At 39.9% G+C, this 23,993-nt stretch overlaps 1 protein-coding gene across 2 annotated transcripts; it reads left to right on the top strand.

Annotated features, from left to right (window-relative positions):
• On the top strand, positions 2,888-6,098 carry IZUMO3 (IZUMO family member 3). 2 transcript variants are annotated; one of them, XM_005683598.3, is made up of 7 exons: positions 2,888-3,350; positions 3,487-3,561; positions 3,710-3,799; positions 4,016-4,033; positions 4,490-4,570; positions 4,975-5,065; positions 5,378-6,098. In XM_005683598.3, exons 1-7 carry the CDS (start codon positions 3,119-3,121, stop codon positions 5,511-5,513), a joined length of 723 nt encoding a protein of 240 aa, XP_005683655.1. In that variant the 5' UTR covers positions 2,888-3,118; the 3' UTR covers positions 5,514-6,098. The 2 variants fall into 2 exon arrangements, with proteins under 2 accessions (XP_005683655.1, XP_005683656.1); XM_005683599.2 differs by lacking the exon at positions 4,016-4,033 and having other exon boundaries at positions 3,119-3,350; positions 5,378-5,513.

The following is a 23,993-nucleotide window of genomic DNA, read 5'->3' on the forward strand; positions in this document are numbered from 1 at the left end:
CGCTTCCTTTACTTCTCTCCCCTCCTCCTTCCCACAGTCCCTATTAATCGGATCAACTATATTTTAGTTTGATTTCCTACCAAGTAGAGATTTCTTCAAAGACTTCTAGGCTCAAATCTTATGACTCTTCCTAAATGATGAGCGGAATATGGAGACATTGGCTTAATAACAATGGAATATAAATGAACAGGAATACAGAAAATAATGAAATGATTTTACTGTGAAATGTCTGGCACATAGTAATTATTTAAACATTTAAACCTATGATTATTACACTACCTAGAAAGATACTTTACAACATAGCCAAATAGCAATTAATAGCTTCCAAGTCTCAGTTTTCAATCAGGAAAGAGGTTAATATAGCCTGAGAGTGAGAAATACCCAGGTCATTTGCCAAACTTGTAAAAAATCCTGTGAAGTGATAAGAAAAGCAATGCAGCAGGGCACAGCTGGACAGACAAACTCTGCAGGAAGCTTGAGCCACAGAGATTTGTTATTTTTATTTTTTGTATGGATCTGGGCTCTACCAGAGAATGTGGGCAAATTACTGTAACAGCTTCTTGCTCTTCCTTATGCAACCTGTTCTTCAGATTTTAAACCTCAGGGCATTGTGTTATAACACCAAGGCCAAATGTTTCAACACCACTGATCCTAGCCCTTAGAAGAGGGACTGTCTAATTCAGGGGTCCCCCAGCCCCAAGCCTCATACAGAAAGTGGTGTGCGGCTTGTAAGGAACCATGCCACACAGCAGGAGGTAAACAGCGTGCTAGGGAGGGAAGCTTCATCTGCTGCTCCCCATGGCACCCTTTACCACCTAAATCTCCCTCTCCCAAGTTCCATGGAAAAATTGTCGTCTATGAAACCAGTCTCTGGTGCCAAACAGGTTGGGACCACAGCTCCAATCGATAGTGCTGTGTGATCAAAAACAAAAAATACACAACACTGACCATGAATACTTTATCTGTGCAAGAACCACCACCAGGCAAATATATATTTGGTAAATTATTATGAATGCATGTGCTATTATACATCAGGACTCAGTCTCTCCATAAAAAATTTCTCCAGACTCGGTGCCGTTCTGTCTTCCCCAGACCTTTGTGTGTAACCTTCACCTTTAGCACACAGTGTTGTCATCTGCCTACTGTTTACTTCATGAGGGTGATACTTCCTCCACTATTTTCCCTTTTATATGCACCCTTCAATTACAATCTCTGCCTGTCTTTTTTAGGAAATGGCTTGCTATTTCCAGACTTGCCAAGACTACACAAAAGCCAAATTATTTTTTTCTCTCATCCTAAAAGTCTCAGATTGCAAATTAAGCTGGAAAGGTAAAGCAAAAATAAAATGGTAGATGGGCTACTAGGTCAGAGTCAAGAAAATATGCCATGGAATGAGGTAGAGTTATTCAGTAGTATGATAGAGGATTACAAATCCAATCCAAAATGAAAAGCCTGTAGTGTTAACTGGAAGATAACTATAATATGTTTTTTTTTTTTTGAATAATGTCTTTCTTTGGCCACCTGCCTACCAAGTTTCTTAACGTTTTTAGTCTCTAACTTTGGTTTCCAAAGTTACTTTAATCCCATTAACACACATACCTTCAGACCTCAGCCATTGAAAATCTTTTGTGGGTCATCGAAAGATGAGATCATTGAGCCAAGGGAACATAAAGCCAGATCAAAGAAGGGCCAGTTTTTGAACATGAAAGAATTTGAATAAAACACTCCCCATCTTCCAATTTATCAAATTCCAAGAGACTGCTTTCTGTATTATTCCAGAAAATTTTGAGAGGCAATATTTAATGTATATAGAGTTTGAAGTTAAGCAGACATGAGTTTGAATCCAGATCCCTAATCACTCAATTGTTTTGATCCTCAGTTTCTTATCTATAAAATGGGAATAATCTCTCAGAGTCTTGCTACGCCATGAGGACTTGGGAGATTCTATCTAAAGAGTTTCCAGCACAAAGTTGGGCGCATGGAAGTCACAATATTAGTGGTAGTTCTTTTAACTTCCTTCACAATCTTCTACTCCAGGACTTTGCCATACCTTAGGTTTCAAGTCTACCACCAACCTTTGAGGATCCCAGGGTTTCCTAGTTTCCAGGGAGTCATAGCCGTACATGCAAAGTATTAGAAAAGAGGTAACTAGTCTGGAAAGTCTGCAAAGCAACATTAATTTCTTCATATAAGAAAGAAAATTCTTATTCAAAAAGCTTTAAACCAAAGGAAAACATGTTTATTAGGTCATTTTCCATGGAAATGGCTGGATAACACAGCCCATGGTAATTGTGGTCATATGCTTATAAGTTATGCACTTTATCATGAGCATATTCAAAAGATGCCTATTAAAGGACCATGAATTTTACTGGAGTCTCACTTATCACCATGTATTCCTCAACTGATGTTTCTAGTCTTCTGGTTCCAGAGTCTCTAAAAGAAGAATGATATCTAAATAGGTTATATAGCATGGCTGGAGCAATATTCCTGCTGAAAAATGTCTAAATTTCTGAGATTATCAATTGTATCAAAACCATTATTATCTATGATAATTATATATAGACTCCCATTTTAATTTTCAACAATATTTTTCAACAATACTGCTACCATAAAGGATTGGGGCCCTAAGCAAATAAATATTCTGGGTTTTCTTACCTTTTCTATTAAAGCAGAGCTTGCATTAAACAAACTAAAGTCCTAAGATATTTCTTTCAACATCCACTGATACTTAAATGATCAGGAGGAGTGCAGGCATTTACTAAGAATACAAGTAAGAGAAAGGGTTAACAACTGTTTTCTGAGCTGTCTCCCTGCACAGAACTCTGCTTGTATGAGCTCAAGACTTCTCTCTCTCATTCTGGGTTCCACACTCAGAACTCAGGTATCTACTCCCCAGCTGGTAGTTCCCTCTGTCTGGAATGAAGGATAAAAGTCAGAAAACAACCAAAGATCCTTAGAAAAATGAGATTGCCTAGAAGTGGGATGGAAACAGAGGGAAAGGTGGAGTCAGACTACCCAAGACAAGGCTCTCCCTACTGGAGTTTTGAAGGAAAGGGAACTAGGTGAACCAGTTGCCAGGACAACCTGCTGTTGGGGCAAGGGCAGTCGGGGCAAGGATATGGGAGACCTGTGGCTGCTCCTGCTCCTGCCCCTGTCCCTGGCAGCCTTCCATGGGGTCAAAGGCTGTTTGGAATGTGACCCCAAATTCATCGAGGAAGTTAAATCCTTACTTGGAAAGTTGGTACCCCCAGAAGTCCCTGGCCGAACTCATATGCTTGAACGGCAGATGGAGGAGATGATCCGTTTAAGCTTCAAGGTCTCCCACAGGGACAAGATGCTTCGGGTGTTGGGTGAGGGAAGCCTAAGCCCCTAAGAATTTTGGGACCTAAAGGGAGAAGGGAGGTAGGGAAGAGAGTACCTGGGGCCACATAATTTCCTCTGTAAATGTAATTAACCCCTACATGTTCCTTTACCCCTCCTCTCTAGCTGTTCAAAAGGTTGTCGATTTGAGAACATGGCTGAAGATCGAACTTGATAAACTGAGCAAGGAAACATGGAAAGGTGAGGTACTGTTTCAGTGTTAAAAGAATGTATCGCCCAAGCAAGTCTGAGAACAATTCACTGGGGGAAACAAGGCAAAACAATTAGGATTAAATTATGAACGGAAAGGCCACCTCTCTCTTCTGATGTCCATTCCACCCCTTTTCAGGTGTTTTTATCCTTCAAGGCAGGCTTCTCGATATCCGCAAAAACCTGGACTCCAGACTGGAAAAACTATTAAAGAAATTCTCTGAAGTTGGTAATATCAGATGTATATCTAATGCCACTGAAATTATGTGAAAGGAATAGGAAATGAGGGGTGAGAGGAGGAATAGGGATTCACATTAAAATAATCCAGAATGGGTGGAGGGGTGGCTGGAAGGTAATGGGTAACCAAATAAAGACAACTTGAGTATAAATATGACACACTTTAAGTTGATTCTAAGCTCATTAGATCTTTCTGATTCTCTTTTAGCTTGTTCTGAAGATTGTGGTAAGTACAGTATATGTAGTGCCTGGAGGTTTCAGTTCCCATCTCTTTCATCTCCTCCACTTGTCACCGCTGAGAACATAATTCCTAAAGCTCTCAGCTACAAGGGGGAATGTCAATGATCTGTGACAACAAAATCTAGCTTATGAAATCTCAATCACTCCATATAATTTGATGTGCTCAGAGGCCTTCTATACCAGAGTCTTTAATCCATAGCCTCAAAATAAGCTGAGGCATTATTTTCCCACTTCTTCCCAGAGATTGGGCTTAAAGTTGTGATCCATCTCTAAAATTGACGGATAGTGAGTGACTAAACTGAACTGAATTGAACTGAGGGGAAGAAGAAAGTTACAACAATGTAACCAATGGAAATGCCCAAGACCTAATTCACACGGATGTCTAAGCTAAGGAAACTCCATGCTGTGGCCCCCTTCCCACTATCCTTCTTCTCTCCATCAGTTGTGACTGAAGGTCCTATCCTGGATTGTTGGACATGTCTTCGCATCACGTCTCGATGTTTCAAGGGAGAATATTGTGAAGGTAACAAACATTGTTGTGTGGCACTTTGGAAGGCCAGGGATCAAGTAGTTTCTCATTGATCTAGTCAACAAATATTTGTTGATCACATTCTATGTAGGTCATGCTAATGCTACAAATAAGAGATAAGATGCTGGACAAAATTTGTGCCAGAATAAATTATTGGGCACTGGATCACTGAAGAGCTTAGAAATGAAAAGGTGTACTAAAGGTGGAGAAATTAGGCTAGGGGTAGTAGGCGAAAATGTTTTGTAGAGCCTAGGAGTCTAAAAAAGAGCAGAATAACCAGGGAACAGGATGTAAATAGTGAACAGAGCAATTTTTAAGGTTAAAAAGAGTCTTATGGATAAAGCTTTCAAGTTAATAATTTTCCCCTCTAGCTCATGTTTTCCCCTTTTTTCCTCCAGAGGACGATCCAAAGAAGGCTGAGAATCGAGAAATTGGACTATTTCTGATACTATTAGCAGAAGGTGTAATACTGGGAGGTGTTTTGCTACTGTGAGTTTTCCTGCTTTCAAACACACACTGGGTCAAGCATTTCTTTGGCAAAGAGACTGCCCCATCTTCCCCCTTCTTCCAATGGAAATAAGGGGAAAGAAGTAATCTCAAACTTTAGGATATCCTACCAATAGGAATGAAACATAAAAGTTTGATGGGATAAAAGTTGGGAACATAGGAAATGGAGAAAGTGTGATGAAGTACGAGAAAAATGCTTGTAGAGGAATTCAAAAAAAGGAAGAAAAAAATAGTTACAATTTTTTAAAGAATTGGGCTACTAATATTTAAGTTGGGATTATTTTATTTCTCTAGATTCCATTTTTGCATCTCTCATCGGAGGAAAATGAAGGCAATACGAAGGTCATTAAAGAAATACTTGGAGAAGAAACTTGAAGAATTAATGGGGGTAAAGGATGAGAAGGAGAAAGATCTCAGAGGCAGAGAATAAATACATAGACACAGGCAGGAGGTCTTTCGTAATTTTCTTATGTGTTGACTCTGAGTAGAAAATCAGGAATTAAGCTCTTTTGCAGTCATAAAGTCAAAGTATTCTAAAACTGAATTTAGTTTCTCTGGTAAAGATCCTTTCCGATATCCTGAGGGCAACGGAAGCAAACATTTTATTGGAAATTGGACAGAAAGCAATGCTAGTATGTAGCAACACACATGAAAGATAGTACACTACATAATAACAAAGAGAGAATGGTAATCTAAGATTCCACAGAAAAGGTAATAAAGACGAGTTTTATTTCTCATTCTATCAGTCTAAGCATCCAAACAATGGACTTAATGTGTGTAACTATTACCAACAAAATTTTAAGTATGGTTTTGGTTCTTTTGTTTTAAAAAAAAGCAAAATAAAAGACGTGGAATCAATTTTCTGATAGTGTAGACTCCATTTAGGATAATGATGAAATAGATGAAAAACTTATGCTTGCAGAACAGAACTTGTCACTTTTCTAAACTTGTTTTTTTCTATGATGTCAACCCACGTTCAATTTATTATAAATAAAGTTCTTTGTAATCACATTTTAAGAAAGACTGCATGGTTGGTAATTCTCATTAATATCTTTAATCAAGATCACTTTCAAATGTCTAGGGCTGTTTTATTTCCATCTTTCATTTAGTAACTCTTTCCATATTTATCAGTAGGTTCAATGCAGGAAATTTTCTTTGACATTTAATCATCATTATGATATCATAAACACACACACAAAAGTCCAAAATATGAGCCTGAGTTTTGTCCCAACCATTTTCCATAAATCTATGTTCTATGATTGAGTTGGATATTGTCTCAGTCTAGTTTCTCTTATTAAACACTTCTAATGTGTATATTAAATCTTAATTACTGTTTTACATCTACGATCAAATTGAACTCTCACAATAATCTTTTGAGTAATACTGTTATTGACTGCAGCACTGTGAATGAAGAAACAGGAAGATATCTAACTCAAGGCCCCACAACAAGTAATTTAGGCTATGACAAACTCCCGTGGTGGCTAACCTTACTCATACCATCTGATTGGAACTGACATCTATAATCATGGAGATAAATGGAAAGATGGTAAGTGTGGGTTTATTCTCAACATATTCTTGATTACAGACAGTGGTGGCAAAACCTGGAATAAAACTGCTGCTGCTGCTGTCACTTCAGTCGTGTCCAACTCTGTGTGACCCCATAGATGGCAGCCCACTAGGCTCCGCCATCCCTGGGATTCTCCAGGCAAGAACACTGGAGTGGGTTGCCATTTCCTTCTCTAATGCATGAAAGTGAAAACTGAAAGTGAAGTCGCTCAGTCATATCAGAATAAAACTGAGGCCTGGCTAACCCTAAAATACATGAACTGTCCACTCTATTTTGTTTTGTTCTAGTTTGGAAGCTTATTTAGAAAGAATACCACCACAGTTTATTGTTAGGAAGATAGGTCCTGCTTCAGTTATACATGTGTGTGTGCTCAGTTTCTCAGCTGTGTCCGCTTCTCTGTGACTCTCTGGTCTATAGCCCACGAGGCTCCTTTGTCCATGGGATTTTCCAGGCAAGAATATTGGAATGGGTTGCCATTTACTCCGCCAGGGGGTCTTCCTTACATGGGGATTGAACCTGCGCCTCCTGTCTCTCCCACACTGGCAGGTTGATTCCTTAGTGGTAGGGAGAAATAATTTGCAATTTTTTCACCCACTTTAGATCTCTGAGTGCTTGTTTGTTGTTGCTGCTATAATAATGAAATATTGAATGAATCTGAATATATTTGAGGAAGACTTGAACATTAATATCTCTCAGTTTCTAAATTTGAATTTCCTGTTAAAAATTACAGGACAAGCATATCACTGGCATCTATCATTTCCCTATGACTTAAGGTTTATCTCACCAAAAATTCTTGAAACATATTAACTTCATTCATGGTCTTTATTAAATTACTGTATTTATCTTGCTTTAAGTTCAGTTCAATTCAGTTGCTAAGTTGTGTCCGACTCTGTGACCCCATGGACTGCAGCACATCAGGCTCCCTGTCCATCATGAACTCTTGGAGTTTACTCAAACTCATGTCCATAGATTCAGTGAAGCCATCCAACCTTCTCAATCTCTATTGTCTGCTTCTGCTCCTGCCTTTAATCTTTCCCAACATCTAGTTCTTTTCAAAAGTCAGTTTTTCACATCAGGTGGCCAAAGTATTGGAGTTTCAGCTTCAGCATCAGTCCTTCCAATGAATGCTCCAGACTGATTTCCTTTAGGATGGACTGGTTGGATCTCCTTGCAGTCCAAGGGACTCTCAAGAGTCTTCTCCAACACCACAGTTCAAAAGCATCAATTCTTAGGTGCTCAGCTTTCTTTATAGTCCAACTCTCATATCCATACATGACGACTGGGAAAACCATAGCCTTGACCAGACAGATCTTTGTTGGCAAAATAATGTGTCTGCTTTTTAAAATGCTATCTATGTCGGGCATCACTGTTCTTCAAAGGAGTAAACATCTTTAAATTTCATGGCTGTAGTCACCATCTGCAGTGATTTTGGAACCAAACAATTAGTCTCACTGTTTCCACTGCTTCCCCATCTATTTGCCATGAAGTGATTGGACCAGATTGCCATGATCTTAGTTTTCTGAATGTTGAGTTTTAAGCCAACTTTTTCACTCTCCTCTTTCACTTTCATCAAGAGGCTCTTTAGTTCTTCTTCACTTTCTGCCACAAGGGTGGTGTCATCTGTATATCTAAGGTTATTGATATTTCTCATGACAGTCTTGATTCCAGCTTGTGATTCATTCAGCCAGGCATTTCACATGATGTACTCTGCATAGAAGTTAAATAAGCAGGGTGATAATATGCAGCCTTGACTTACTCCTTTCCTGATTTGGAACCAGTCTGTTGTTCCATGTCCATTTCTAACTGTTGCTTCCTGACCTGCATACAGCTCAAGAGACAGGTCAGGTGGTCTGGTATTCCCATCTCTTTCAGAATTTTCCACAGTTTGTTCTGATCCACATGGTCAAAGGCTTTGGCATAGTCAGTAAAGCAGAAGTAAATGTTTTTTTTCTGGAATTCACTTGCTTTTTCAATAATCCAATGGATGTTGTCAATTTGGTCTCTGGTTCCTCTGCCTTTTCTAGAACCAGCTTGAACATCTGGAAGTTCTCAGTTCATGGACTGTTGAAGCCTGGCTTGGAGAATTTTGAGCATTACTTTGCTAGAGTGTGAGATGAGTGCGATTGTGTGGTAGTTTCAGCAGTCCTTAGCATTGCCTTTCTTTGGGATTGGAATGAAAACTGACCTTTTCCAGTCCTGTGGCCACTGCTGAGTTTTCCAAATGAGCTGGCAATATTGAGTGCAGCACTTTCAAAGCATTATCTTTAAGCATTTGAAATAGCTTAACTGGAATTCCATCACCTACACTAGCTTTGTTCATGGTGATGCTTCCTAAGGCCCACTTGACTTTGCATTCCAGGATGTCTGTCTCGCATTCCAGGATGTCTGGCAAGTGATCACACCATCATGATTGTCTGGGTCATGAAGATCTTTGTTTGACTGTTGTTCTGTGTATTCTTGTCACCTCTTCTTAATATCTTCTGCTTTTGTTAGGTCCATACCATTTCTGTCCTTTATCGAGCCCATCTTTGCATGAAATGTTCCCTTAGTATCTCTAATTTGCTGGATGAAATCTCTCATCTTTCACATTGTATTGTTTTCCTCTATTTTTTTTGCATAGATCACTGAGGAAGGCTTTTCATTATAGAAAATTATATTAATAGGATAATATATTTGCCAGATTTTGTGTGTTGCTTTCGTGCAGCCTTTTGAATTTCTTGTTGATTCCTCCCGTTCCTCTTCTACTCCATTCTCATTACTCTCTTTTAGAAAACCCTGGTTAACAAGGATGTATCTTTCATTATTTTATCAAAACCTAATTGGTTATAAGCAAACAGATACACACACATACATATAAATACATTTATACACATAATTGCTTGCTATTAAGAAGTATACACACTTTTGCATATTGATTTTCATAGTTACATGTTTTGTGACAATTAAGCTAACTGATATCAAAGTCTATTCACATTTTGGTGGTTGTGTACCATACCATAGTGTGATGGTGCCATAGTTATTCTAACATTCCTCTATTTTGGGTATTCTTTTCATTAGCTTTTTTTTTTTTAGTCATTGTAAATAACGCTACAATAAACACCCATGCAATAAAAATCTACTTACTGATTCTCCCATTTGTAAGAGATGATGTTACAGAACTAGAATATCTAAAGTGAAAGTTGTATGTTCTTCATCAGAGTCTGCCCACATATCCCCATCCCAATTTACAGAACCCAATGCTTTCTTAATTTAATGCCTTGAATTAAACAATAGGCACCTTACAAGGCTGGTATTCAACTTGCATTGTAATTCAGCCAATAGAAGGATAAGGTCCTGTGTTTTATTTTCAGCAATTTCAGCCCTGCACCTATACAAGATAAGGTTCTTCCTCAAAGTACAGCAAGAAGCTTCTAGGTCATATATGTGGGGTCTGAGCTGAGAATTTGAATCCCAGAGTTTATCCTTTGAGCATTGTGTCCAGTAAAATAGATGCGACTGCCGGGGTCCAGCCCCGGTGGATCCAGGGAATTCGAAGGGTGGACGGCGTTGGCGTGGAAAGACTTGTTTATTTATTAATATAAGATTAGATTAAGAAACTATAGCGTAGTAGGAAGATTAAGTGGAGAAAGAGGGCTGAATAGCTTGGTTTACGCGGAAGACCAATAAAATTCCAGACAAGGAATTTGCACCATCTACGTTGGGCCACCGGCGCCCGCTTGAATATCTAAGGGTGCCTCGCCTTTAGCTCCCTTTCGTGCGGGTCTTAACAGCCAGGGCAAGTAAGTAGACCTGGCGAGCCTCCGCGCCCCAGGTGGAGATTCAGCCTGAAGTTAAAGTAAAGAGCAGAGGGAGGAAAAGGGAGAGAAGAAGAGAGAGACACAGAGAGAGAGAGACACGGGAGAAGCCAGATTCCCAAGAAACCAGGCCGAGAGACTAGTTCGAGAAACTGGCCCGAGAAGCTGGCCCCCATCCTTTATTGTTCAGAAGGCCTTTTATACTTTTGATAAAACACGGAGATCAATGGGTAACACAAAATTATGTAGCGTTCGCAGCCCAGACTCTTTCTATACATCATTTTGTATACAAAAGGTCTCAGGTGATTTACATTATCTTCTGGCCAAGAGGCTTGTTAACACCTTTTGGCTCTCTTCCTTAATGAATGTTAATTTTGTTTCCCCTGAAGTGTTTTTCTTTAATCTGCATCTCCTTAAAGCATTAAAGTTACATCTCTATAGAACAAAGGTGCAGAGGGATATAACAAAGAAGGTACTTAACTCAAAGATCTAATGTTGCTAATACCAGGTCTACTACTTGCATTTCTATATACCAACTATATCTAAAAATAAAGGATATGAAAATTTGGCAGCAAGCATTGACTCAACAAATGAAACTTTTAATCAGTCCTATTCTAAAGATTTTGACTCCTCGGAAGCTCCTACATTCCTAGGATGTTTGAAGCTTCCTGTGCCTCCTGCGGTCAGGAGGCCTCAAACAATCACATGCGCAGCTGTACGAGTCCTGCAGGCAGGCTAGAAAGCCATCAGAGGGGTTTTGGATTGAAACACTCTTTCAAATGCAGAAGACTAAAGCCCTGAATTGACTTTTTCCAGAAAATGTCAGAAGAGTGGAAAAGCAGAGCACAAAAACCGGCAGATTTTTGTTGGGGTACATGCTTAGGAATTTCCAGAGGGGTCCCTGAAGTCTGAGCACACCTTGCGTATGTCAGCTTCCTTCCTCATGACCTTGTCACGGGCGGGATTCCTCACACTGGCTCCCGGCACGCGATCAATCAACATCATCATATTCCCTAGTTTTCAAAAACTGTTTGAAAGTATCATATACAGAATCATCCAACTTACGTCTTATAAATTATTGATTAATAGTATCCAATGGAGATACTTTACATAACACTATAAACAGTTCATGCCAAGGACTATCAGTGCTTTCCTTACTACTGGCAGTAAGTTATCAGCATCTTTAATAGGACTAGAAAGTCAATTCCAAAAACTCAAAACCAATTCTGAAAACCCATCTTTAAAGTTATATTCCTCTAGAACTACCCTTAAGAACAAAATCTGCATTAGTCTGTGTTCTTCAGAGAAACAGAACCAAAAAGATAGATCAGTAGACAGACAGAAAATTTAGGAAGATTTATTATAGGAATTGGTTCACACTATTATGGATCCTGAGATAATGCCATCATATACAGTCTACAAGTTGGAGACCCAGTGTCATAATTCACTTAGAGTTGAATGTCTGAGAACCAGGAGGAATCTGGTACCAGTTCAAGAGTTGGAAAGCCCAAGAACCTAGGAGATTCCCTGGCTGAGGGCAGAAAATAACAGATGTCACAGTCTGTTGATTGTGTGTGTGTGTGTGTGTGTGCGCGTGCGCGCGCAGTGTGTGAGAGAAAGACAGATGGAATGAGGGGGAAGGGAGACAGGAAGGGAAAAAATGTGCCTTTCTTTCACCAGCCCTCAATGGAGTGAATGATGCCACATACTTTGGTGAGGACAGATATTCTTTACTTAGACTACTAATTTAAATGTTAATCTCTCCCAAAAACACCCTGTTAGACAAACCCAGGTACAATGTTTTGCCAGCTATCTGGGCTTCCCTTAGTCCAGTAAGATTGAACACACAACAGTAACAATCACAAAACATTACTTATCAAATCTTGTGAAGAGTGGCTATTTATATTCATTTGAGACTGTCTATTCATACATCATAAAGAATACAAAAACACTGAATAGGGTATTCTAAGTAGGTAGGAAAAGAACATAGTAAACTCAAAACATGTACAAAGAGGGAAGTTAGACTGTATCTGAATGAAACAAAAGGCAGAAATTAAAGAGATAATAGCAGATGCTAATAAAAGTCTTCATCCAAACACTTAACAAAATTTTTAGATGATACATTAAAAAGTTAGAAATAGAGAATCAAAGCTACCACAGAATTTATTTTTATCTTAAGAGACTGTTTAAAACAACTAAATGGCAATAACATACAAAACTTGGATAAAATAGATATTTTAATAAAAGCACAAATTAACAATATTGACAAGGAAGAAAAAAAACTAACCAGGTTGCCAAAGTTCTTTAAAGAAATTTTAAAACAGTATGAACACTACTGAAAAATGCTTAAGGAAAAACCTGAAATGAGATATAACATGCTGCCTTTGATTTTTACCCAAATGGTGAAACTCGTTTCCTCCCACCTTGAGTGCATGGTGCTTGGTTGTTCCCTTCACTAAAGTAAGGAAGTGGTTGTTGCTGCTTAGTCGCTAAGTCATGTCCAGCTCTTTTGTGACCCCATGGACTGTACCCCGCTAAGTTCCTCTGTCCGTGGGATTTCCAAGGCAAGAATACTGGAGTGGGTTGCCATTTCCTTCCCCAAGGGATCTTTCTCAAACAGGGATTGAACCTTCATCTCCTTCACTGGCAGGTGGATTCGTTACTGCTGAATCCCCAGGGAAATTCAAAGAACTAGAGAAGGACAAACAGTTTTGAAGAAAAGGGCTGAATCAACTTTGTTGGGGTCAAAAACAGACATCTATTCAGTGTTTGGATTTATATATATGAACATAACAATAAGATCAAAGCTAATGAAACACATTTTAAAGCACTTGAACAAAGTAAGTAGTGAACCTGAAAATATGACTGAGAAGATCATCCAGATTAAAAGGTATGAAGTGATGGAAATCAAGGATAGAATATTAAAGATCCCTGCATGATAGTAAAATTTAAATACAGCTTTAAGTGGGCTAAGAGAAGCAGCCAGCAATTATTTCATTATTAAGACATTTATTGTCACCCGGCTTACTTAACTTATATACAGAGTACATCATGAGAAACACTGGGCTGGAAGAAGCACAAGCTGGAATCAAGATTGCCAGGAGAAATATCAATAACTTCAGATATGCAGAGACACCACCCTTATGGCAGAAAGTGAAGAGGAACTAAAAAGCCTCTTGATAAAAGTGAAAGAGTAGGGTGAAAACGTTGGCTTAAAGCTCAATACTCAGAAAACAAAGATCATGGCATCTGGCCCCATCACTTCATGGGAAATAGATGGGGAAACAGTGGAAACAGTGTCAGACTTTATTTTGGGGGGCTCCAAAATCACTGCAGATGGTGACTGCAGCCATGAAATTAAAAGATGCTTAGTCCTTGGAAGAAATGTTATAACCAACCTAGACAGCATATTAAGAAGCAGAGACATTACTTTGCCAACCAAGGTCCATCTAGTCAAGGCTATGGTTTTTCCAGTGGTGGATGTGAGAGTTGGACTGTGAAGAAATCTGAACACTGAAGAATTGATGCTTTTGCACTGTGGTGTTGGAGAAGACTCTTGAGAGTCCCTTGGACTGCAAGGAGATATAACCAGTCCATTCTAAGGGAGATCAGCCCTGGGATTTCTTTGGAAGGAATGATGCTGAAGCTGAAACTCCAGTACTTTGGCCACCTCATGCGAAGTGTTGACTCATTGGAAAAGACTCTGATGCTGGGAGGGATTGGGGGCAGGAGGAGAAGGGGACGACAGAGGATGAGATGGCTGGATGGCATCACGAACTTGATGGACGTGAATCTGAGTGAACTCCAGAGTTGGTGATGGACAGGGAGGCCTGGCATGCTGGAATTCATGGAGTCACAAAGAGTTGGACACAACTGAACGACTGAACTGAACTGAACTGAAGACATCTATAATATTCAGATACAATATTAAAATGCCTAAAAATCCAACCTGTTTTCTGCTTTCTTACTCCTTGGCAAACTTTTGAGATGCTGACTTTGGGCTGAATTCCCATCAGCTATGACTATGTGTTTCGAATTGCTGACCCTTCCATCTGCACAATTTCTGAAACTACTTTATAATATAGATCCACAGTCTGATTGTTTTCATTTCTAGAATCATGAACACAAGGAGAGGCTGGTTGTTTGTGATTTTATGTGTTTATAATACGATGAAATGAAGATTATCTAATTGAATTATATGTTTATCTACCAGGAAAGGTCCTATGGTACATGATTTCAAGTGTAAAATACAAAATTAATTGCTTACAATCCTAATTTAAGCTTGTTGTTCAGTGTCTAAGTGTGTCTGACTCTTTGTAACTTCATGGAATGCAGCACACCATTCCCGCCTGTCCCTTACTATCTCCTGGAGTTTGCCCAAGTTCATGTCCATTCAATCAGTGACAGGTCAATTTAAATTTGAGCTAACCATAAATATTTATTTTTTAAAAGATCTGTAAAATCACCTTTCAATAAGCAAATTCTCAACTCAAACCTCATTTATAGCTTAGTGAAAGAATACAAATCATTTTATTACTGCAACAATTATACTTTAAGAACTAACACATAATCCAATGTCCTGATGGCAACCCTACATGAGTTTATTTTGAACATTTCCCTAGGATATACAAATTATTAGGAGAATGTATTTCTTTGAGTCTGCCAACCTGATGCAGATGGTACATTTTCTGACTCTTCACTATTCTTGTTCAGTTCAGTTCAGTCACTCAGTCATCTTCGATTCTTTGTGACCCCATAAACCGCAGCATGCCAGGCCTCCCTGTCCATCATCAACTCCCGGAGTCCACCCAAACCCATGTCCATTGAGTTGGTGATGCCATAGACATCACCAAGTCAACCATAGCCTTGACTAGATGGACCTTTGCTGACAAAATAATGTCTCTGCTTTTTAATATGCTGTCTAGGTTGGTCATAACTTTCCTTCCAAGGAGTAAGCGTCTTTTAATTTCATGGCTGCAGTCACCATCTGCAGTGATTTTGAAGCCCAGAAAAATAAAGTCAGCCGATGTTTCCACTGTTTCCCCATCTTATTGGCCATGAAGTGATGGGACCGGATGCCATGATCTTAGTTTTCTGAATGTTGGGGGTTCCCTTATTAAGAATCAGTATTTTCTAAGTTGTTGTTTGTTTTTTTGTTTTTTTTTTTTTTTTTGGTCAGGAAAACGAGATCAGAACTTCTGCTGAATGAAAATTCCATAATTCATTTTATCTGGAGATAACATTAAAAGATGGTGGCCAATCAAATTAAGTTACTCAAAACATAAATTATTAGAATATAAAAAATAAAAGCCAACTAACAGGATCTAACAGGATAAAACAGTAGCTGGGTTAACATCAGAAGTTTCTTAATTTCCATTTATTAATAGTCTTTCTAACTTCACTCCCTTACTTCCTGACTCAAAGGGAGGTTGTACCTTCTTCCACCTGAGGCAAATGCTTTCTTCCAGATTTACATCATTTCCTGATCTGCAGCCTCTTCTGGAATATTCCATCATTATTTAACTCCCATCATTCATCTCTCTTCTCTTCTTCAATACTAGTCTTTACTTTTAGTGTCTATTACTATATAAAGCTTCTTCATCCTTTGTCTACTCTAACCTCCATGCCAAACACTTAAAAAAGCAAATTTCTTTACTCTTTTCTTCCTCTCAATTCACCACAACCTATATTTTGCTCCTCACCACCAAACGGAAATTGCTCTATGGTTGTCACTGATCCCTCATTTGTTAGTCAGTTTTCTTTAGTCTCCAATGGAATAATTTATTATAGAATTAAGAAAATCTGACTCAGGTCATCAAGTACAACTTGTTTGGGTTTAGACCAAAAGGAAAAAGAGAACTCATCTTTGTAGCCCCAGAAAAATAAAAATAAAATCTACCAAAAAAAGAGTTCTCTTTATTCTTCAAGTTGCTTGTCAATTCTAAGACTTACCAGAGTGCTAATGATTTCCTTCTTAAACTACCCCTTTGTACTTGGCAGGTTTTGTTATGTCAAAGTTTTCGTTTCTATTTTTCTAACCATGTTTTAGTTGCTTTGGTGGGAGAAGGAGGGCTCCTCTTCCTCATCTGCCTACTTATTTAGAAATTGAACACCAGAGAACTGACTTCAATTTTTTTCTTACTCCATACCTGTAGAATCTCATCCACCCATGTGATTTTAACCATCATTTAGTAATTGCTAGCCAGCCCTGGCTCCATGGATACCATCAGTTCAGTTCAGTTGCTCAGTCGTGTCCGATTCTTAGTGACCCCATGAATCGCAGCACGCCAGACCTCCCTGTTCATCACCATCTCCCGGAGTTCACTCAGACTCACGTCCATCAAGTCAGTGATGCCATCCAGGCATCTCATCCTTGGTCGTCCCATTATCCTCCTGCCCTCAATCCCCTCCAGCATCAGAGTTTTTTCCTATGAGTCAACTCTTCTCATGAGGTGGCCAAAGTACTGGAGTTTCAGCTTTAGCATCATTCCTTCCAAAGAAATCCCAGGGCTGATCTCCTCCAGAATGGAGTGGTTGGATCTCCTTGCAGTCCAAGGGACTCTCAAGAGTCTTCTCCAACACCACAGTTCAAAAGCATCAATTCTTCGGCACTCAGCCTTCTTCACATTCCAACTCTCACATCCATACATGACCACAGGAGAAACCATAACCTTGACTAGATGGACCTTAGTTGGCAAAGTAATGTCTCTTCTTTTGAATATGATATCTAGGTTGGTCATAACTTTCCTTCCAAGGAGTAAGCATCTTTTAATTTCATGGCTTCAGTCACCATCTGCAGTGATTCTGGAGCCCAAAAAAATAAAGTCTGACACAGTTTCCACGGTTTCCCCATCTATTTCCCATGAAGTGATGAGACCGGATGCCATGATCTTCATTTTCTGAATGTTGAGCTTAAAGCCAACTTTTTCACTCTCCTCTTTCACTTTCATCAAGAGGCTTTTTAGCTCCTCTTCACTTTCTGCCGTAAGGGTGGTGTCATCTGCATATCTGAGGTTATTGATATTTCTCCCAGCAATTTGATTTCAGCTTGTGTTTCTTCCAGTCCAGCGTTTCTCATGATGTACTCTGCATAGAAGTTAAATAAGCAGAGTGACAATATACAGCCTTGACGTATTCCTTTTCCTATTTGGAACCAGTCTGTTGTTCCATGTCCAGTTCTAACTGTTGCTTCCTGAGCTGCATACAGATTTCTCAAGAGGCAGGTCAGGTGGTCTGGTATTCCCATCTCTTTCAGAATTTTCCACAGTTTATTGTGGTCCACACAGTCAAAGGCTTTGGCATAGTCAATAAAGCAGAAATAGATGTTTTTCTGGAACTCTCTTGCTTTTCCATGATCCAGCAGATGTTGGCAATTTGATCTCTGGTTCCTTTGCCTTTTGTAAAACAACTTTGAATGTCAGGGAGTTCATTGTTCACGTATTGCTGAAGCCTGGCTTGGAGAATTTTGAGCATTACTTTACTAGCATGTGAGATGAGTGCAATTGTGTGGTAGTTTGAGCATTCTTTGGCATTGCCTTTCTTTGGAATTGAAGGAAAATTGACCGTTTCCAGTCCTGTGTCCGCTGCTGGCATATTGAGTGCAGCACTTTCACAGCATCATCTTTCAGGATTTGAAATAGCTCAACTGGAATTCCATCACCTCCACTAGCTTTGTTCATAGTGATGCTTTCTAAGACCCACTTGATTCACATTCCAAGATGTCTGGTTCTAGATTAGTGATATCATCATGACTATCTGGGTCATGAAGATCTTTTTGTACAGTTCTTCCATGTATTCTTGCCACCTCTTCTTAATATTTTCTGCTTCTGTTAGGTCCAGACCATTTCTGTCCGTTATTGAGCCCATCCTTGCATGAAATGTTCCCTTGGTATCTCTAATTTTCTTGACGAGATCTCTAGTCTTTCCCAATCTGTTGTTTTCCTCTATTTCTTTGCATTGATCGCTGAAGAAGGTTTTCTTATCTCCTTGCTATTCTTTTGAACTCTGCATTTAGATGCCTATATCTTTCCTCTTCTCCTTTACTTTTCGCCTCTCTTCTCTTCACAGCATTTGTAAAGCCTCCCCAGGCAGCCATTTTGCTTTTTTGCATTTCTTTTCGATGGGGATGGTCTTGATCCCTGTCTCCTGCACAATGTCATGAACCTCTGTCCATACTTCATGAGGCACTCTATCTATCAGATCTAGGCCCTTAAATCTATTTCTCACTTCCACTGTATAATCATAAGGGATTTGATTTAGGTCACACCTGAATGGTCTAGTGGTTTTCCCTACTTTCTTCAATTTAAGTCTGAATTTGGTAATAAGGAGTTCATGATCTGAGCCACAGTCAGCTCCTGGTCTTGTTTTTGTTGACTGTATAGAGCTTCTCCATCTTTGGCTGCAAAGAATATAATCAATCTGATTTTGGTGTTGACCATCTGGTGACGTCCATGTATGGAGTCTTCTCCTGTGTTGTCAGAAGAGGGTGTTTGCTATGACCAGTGCATTTTCTTGGCAAACCTCTATTAGTCTTTGCCCTGCTTCATTCCACATTCCAAGGCCAAATTTGCCTGTTACTCCAGGTGTTTGACTTCCTACTTTTGCATTCCAGTCCCCTATAATGAAAAGGACATCTTTTTTGGGTGTTAGTTCTAAAAGGTCTTGTAGGTCTTCATAAAACCATTCAACTTCTGTTTCTTCAGTGTTACTGGTTGCGGCATAGTCTTGGATAACTGTGATATTGAATGGTTTGCCTTGGAGACGAACAGAGATCATTCTGTCATTTTTGAGATTGCATCCAAGTACTGCATTTCGGACTCTTTTGTTGACCATGATGGCTACTCCATTTCTTCTGAGGGATTCCTGCCTGCAGTAGTAGATATAATAGTCATCTGAGTTAAATTCACCCATTCTAGTCCATTTTAGTTCGTTGATTCCTAGAATGTCAATGTTCACCCTTGCCATCTCTTTTTGACCACTTCCAATTTGCCGTGATTCATGGACATGACATTCCAGGTTCCTATGCAATAATGCTCTTTACAGCATCAGACCTTGCTTCTATCACCAGTCACATCCACAGCTGGGTATTGTTTTTGCTTTGGCTCCATCCCTTCGTTCTTTCTGTAGTTATTTCTCCTCTGATCTCCAGTAGCATTGGGCACCTAATGACCTGGGGAGTTCCTCTTTTGATATCGTATCATATTGGCTTTTCTTACTGTTCATGGGGTTCTCAAGGCAAGAATACTGAAGTGGCTTGCCATTCCCTTCTCCAGTGGCCCACTTTCTGTCAGACCTCTCCACCATGACCCTTCTTGTGTTGCCCCGCAGGCATGGCTTGGTTTCATTGAGTTAGACAAGGCTGTGGTCCTAGTGTGATTAGATTGACTAGTTTTCTGTAAGTATGGTTTCAGTGTGTCTGCCCTCTGATGCCCTCTTGCAACACCTACCATCTTACTTGGGTTTCTATTACCTTGGACACAGGGGTATCTCTTCACGGCTGCTCCAGCAAAGCACAGCCGCTGCTCCTTACCTTGGATGAGGGGTAACTCCTTACCGCCACTGTTCCTGACCTTCAACATGGGATAGCTCCTCTAGGCCCTCCTGCGCCTGCACAGCCACCGCTCCTCAGGTTGCTCCTTCCGGCTGCCGTCCCTGGCCTCGGGCTAGGGTTGGCTCCTCAGGGTCGCCGCCCCTGGCCTCGGGCACGAGGTGGCTTCTCCCGGCCACCCCTGACCTCGGACGTGGGGTAGCTAGCCCCAGCCGCCGCCCTGACCTCGGCCGCAGGGTAGCTCCTCTCCGCTGTTCCTGAGCCGTCGCAGCCTGGCACTCTAGGCCGCTGCCCCTGACCTCAGATGTGGGTAGCTCCTCTCGGCAGCGCTTAGTGAGCCGGCTCTCGCAGCTGCCCGCGCTTAGTCATATATTACCCAAAAGGTAGAAATCTCAAGGTATTCTGGAATCCTCTCTCTTTCATCTATTCCAAGCAGTCTCTTCAGTTAGCATCGATTTTTACTCCTAAATATCCCTTAAATCACCCTAGCTACTGCTGCAGTTGAAGCCCTTTCCTCCTTTCTAAGGGCTTATGGGCATGGCTTTCTAATCAGCCTCCTGAGTCCAGCCTCTTGAAAAGCCAAAGCCATCCTTCCTTTTGCAATCAGAACAATCAGTCTTGAAACACAAATTTATTTCAAACTCCTAAGTAAAGTACTCCAGTGACTCTTCCACTCCTAAAAGTGTAAACTTCTTTGTACAACATTCTACATGGCTAAAATTTTACCAACCGACTCTATAATCTCACCTTTGGCAAAATGCATTCCTAGGCCTTCCTCTCTACCTGGGGTCTGCCAAACATACTTGGCTTTTTCATACTCCTAGCCAATACTTGCTCAGTTCTTTTCTTGATTGCCTGGTAGTCTTCCCCAGTCTTCAAAATCAACATCTAAAATCATCTCATTAAGTCTTTTCTGAGATGGTCAGACAGCATTAATCACTCACAACCTTCAGGAGCCATTAAAACTCTTTTGCTTCTATAAAGCACTTTTCACAGAGGACAGGTATTATAGGTTTGTATATCTCTTTCCTAGACATGAAATCCCCAGGAACAGGGACCATGCTATATTCATATACCCATGCTATCCCATATTCCCCTTGCTATCTTCATATTCCCTACTTTTAGCAATGTACCACAAAATTGCATCAGCTTACATGCCCCTTAATTGAGGAATTTCATGTAAGTATGAATCAGTGTCTGATTCCAAGAGGTTAGAAATCATGTATATTTGTTCACAGAGATCACTGTTAATAAGTGGTACTAAAAACTGAGTATTAGCTAGATGAAAATATAAATATGTAAATTGATGAATGCTGATATTTGAAACTGCATAAAGCTGGCTTAAGACTCAACATTTAAAAAACTAAGATCATGGCATTGTCATGTCACTTCATGACAAACAGAAGGGGAAAATGTGGAAGCTCTGACAAATTTCCTCTTCTCAGGCTCTAAACACACTGTGGATAGTGACTGCAGCCATGAAATTAGAAGACAATTGCTTCTTGGCAGAAAAGCCATGACAAACCTAGACAGTGTATTAAAAAGCACAGACATTACTTTGCTGACAAAGGTCAGTATAGTCAAGGCTATAGTCTTTCCAGTAGTCATGTACAGATGTGAGAACTGGACCCTAAAGAAGGCAGAACACCAAAGAACTAACACTTTTGAACTGTGGTCTTGTAGAAGACTCTTGAGAATCCCTTAGACAGCAAGGAGATCAAACCACCAGTCAATCTTAAAGGAAATCTACCCTGAATACTCAGTAGAAGGACTGATGCTGAAGCTGAAGATCCAAAACTTTGGCCACCTGATGTGAACAGCTGATTCATTGGAAAAGACCCTGATGCTGGGAAAGATTGAAGGCGGAAGGAGGAGGGCAACAGAGGATGAGATGGTTGGATAGCGTCACTAATTCAATGGACATGAATTTAGGCAAACTCTGGGAGGGAGGGGGAGAAAGCAATTGCAACCCACTCTAGTACTCTCGCCCAGAAAATCCCATGGACAGAGGAGCCTGGTAGTCTGCAGTCCATGGGGTCACTAAGAACTGGACATGACTAAGCAACTTCACTTTCACTTTTCACTTTCATGCATGGGAGAAGGAAATGGCAACCCACTCCAGTGTTCTTGCCTGGAGAATCCCAGGGACGGGGGAGCCTGGTGGGCTGCCATCTATGGGGTCGCACACAGTCAGACATGACTGAAGTGACTTAGCAGCAGCAGCTGGGAGGTGGTGAAGGACAGGGTAACCTGGTGTGCTACAGTCCATGGAGTTGTGAAGAGTCAGACATGACTTGGTAACTAAACGACAACAACAATGCACTAGGTATTCTTAATACACTATATATACTTAGTCTGTTATAGTGCCTGTGGAAGACTCAGTGCATATCTTTAGAAGCCCTTGCAGCTTGATGGCCAACATTGCCATGGAATACTAGCTACATGAACACTGTTCAGAGCTAATAAATTCCATGGAACTTAGGTCAAATTGGAGTAAACACTAAGTTCCCAAATCAAGTGCACAGGTTCCTAGCATGAAACTGAGCTCAAGGGCACCTATAGGAAGTTCACAGCAGTTCCAGTTACACCTAAGGGCAGCTCAACAGGCTTTGTCCCACCAGCCTGTCTTACTGCCAACTGGACCAGAAATCTGAAGAACTCTCAAACTTTCTAATAGTCTTCATGACTTTTGGCATTGATCTAAATTGGGAACTTATCTCAGAGATCAGGAGACTGCAGCATATTCCCCTGAGTTATCCTGATTACAGGGATAAGGTGGGAGTTGGGTAAGGGGCAGTAGAGATATTAATATTTAATTACCTAATGATATTAGTGTTAATGAACATGGAAGGTTCTGGAACATTACCCTGAGCATTTGCTTTTCCTAACTTCAACATGCATATTTTAATTTTTCAGCTCACCTAAAAATAGGTTGCAGAAAGACTGAGTAAAACTATAGTAGTGAGAGTAAAGCCAAAGAATGGAAGTAAATTTCTGAGGAATAGAAGAATGACACTTTGCCCTCCACTTCATATCAAGTAGCTTACATAACTTCAGATCCTTGGGTTTGCATTCCCAGATTCAGCACTACTAAAATCACCAAGCAATATTACATCTGCTTGCACATCTTCCCCTTACAGAGAAAACAAATTCTAATGACTTCCAATCACAGGGCAGCAGGCAGGTAGGCATGTTTGTCAAGCATCTGCTTTGGACCATTATGGACTTTCTGTGAGGCAGAGGTATTCCTGCCTAACAAGGCTTCATCATTCTGCCTGATGAGATAGCCCTTCATGATTTCTGCTCAAAGTACTAATAATCATGGGCTCTTCAGACTCAGAATTCATATTTTCTTTTTCATCCACATTCTCTTTATCTTACTAATAGTGTCAGAAAATGTTGAACAAGACTTTTCTAGTGAATAAAACACTTTCTGTTTTTATCTTTGGCACTTTGGAAATCTATGTGAATAATACTTTCAGGCCAATAGGGCATCATTTATTAAGTTGTTTCTATAACTGATAACCTCAGTTATCAGTTCTGGGCTATGAAAACAGTCTAAAGAGAGTTCAAATAAAAGATTGAAAAATATTAAACGCAGAGTTTGTGATGCAGTGCTTATTAAGACATACTGAACCCTGTATAAAAACTGGCTTCATTTTCTTGAAAGAAAATGCAAGGGAAATTTACAGTCATTATCTCTGGGTGGTGTAGGTTACCAGTGATTATTATTTTCTCTCTCTCTCTTCTTTTTTTTTTTTTTTTTTGGCTCATTGGTGTTTCTGATTTTTCCACAATGAGCTTGCATCTTACTTATGTAGGAAGAAAGGCTATTTGACTTAAACTTGAGGGCAATAGGACTTCCAAAGCAAATATGGTTTAATACAATTTGTTACAAACTGTCCAATGAAATAATTTAATCCAGTACTTATTTTATGAAATAGATTTTACATAACAAAGTAGCCTAGGTTACTGCTTCATTAAATTTCTACCCATGGAAAT

Source organism: Capra hircus, chromosome 8, assembly GCF_001704415.2.
Source record: "Capra hircus breed San Clemente chromosome 8, ASM170441v1, whole genome shotgun sequence".
In the NCBI taxonomy this organism is placed as follows: Eukaryota; Metazoa; Chordata; class Mammalia; order Artiodactyla; family Bovidae; genus Capra; species Capra hircus.

Excerpts from the sequence above, each read along its gene's own strand:
- IZUMO3 (XM_005683598.3), top strand. The coding sequence starts at position 3,119 with ATGGGAGACCTGTGGCTGCTCCTGCTCCTGCCCCTGTCCCTGGCAGCC. Across the intron at positions 3,562-3,709 it reads GAGCAAGGAAACATGGAAAG|GTGTTTTTATCCTTCAAGGC; the intron begins GTGAGGTACTGT and ends ACCCCTTTTCAG. Across the intron at positions 4,571-4,974 it reads CAAGGGAGAATATTGTGAAG|AGGACGATCCAAAGAAGGCT; the intron begins GTAACAAACATT and ends TTTTTCCTCCAG.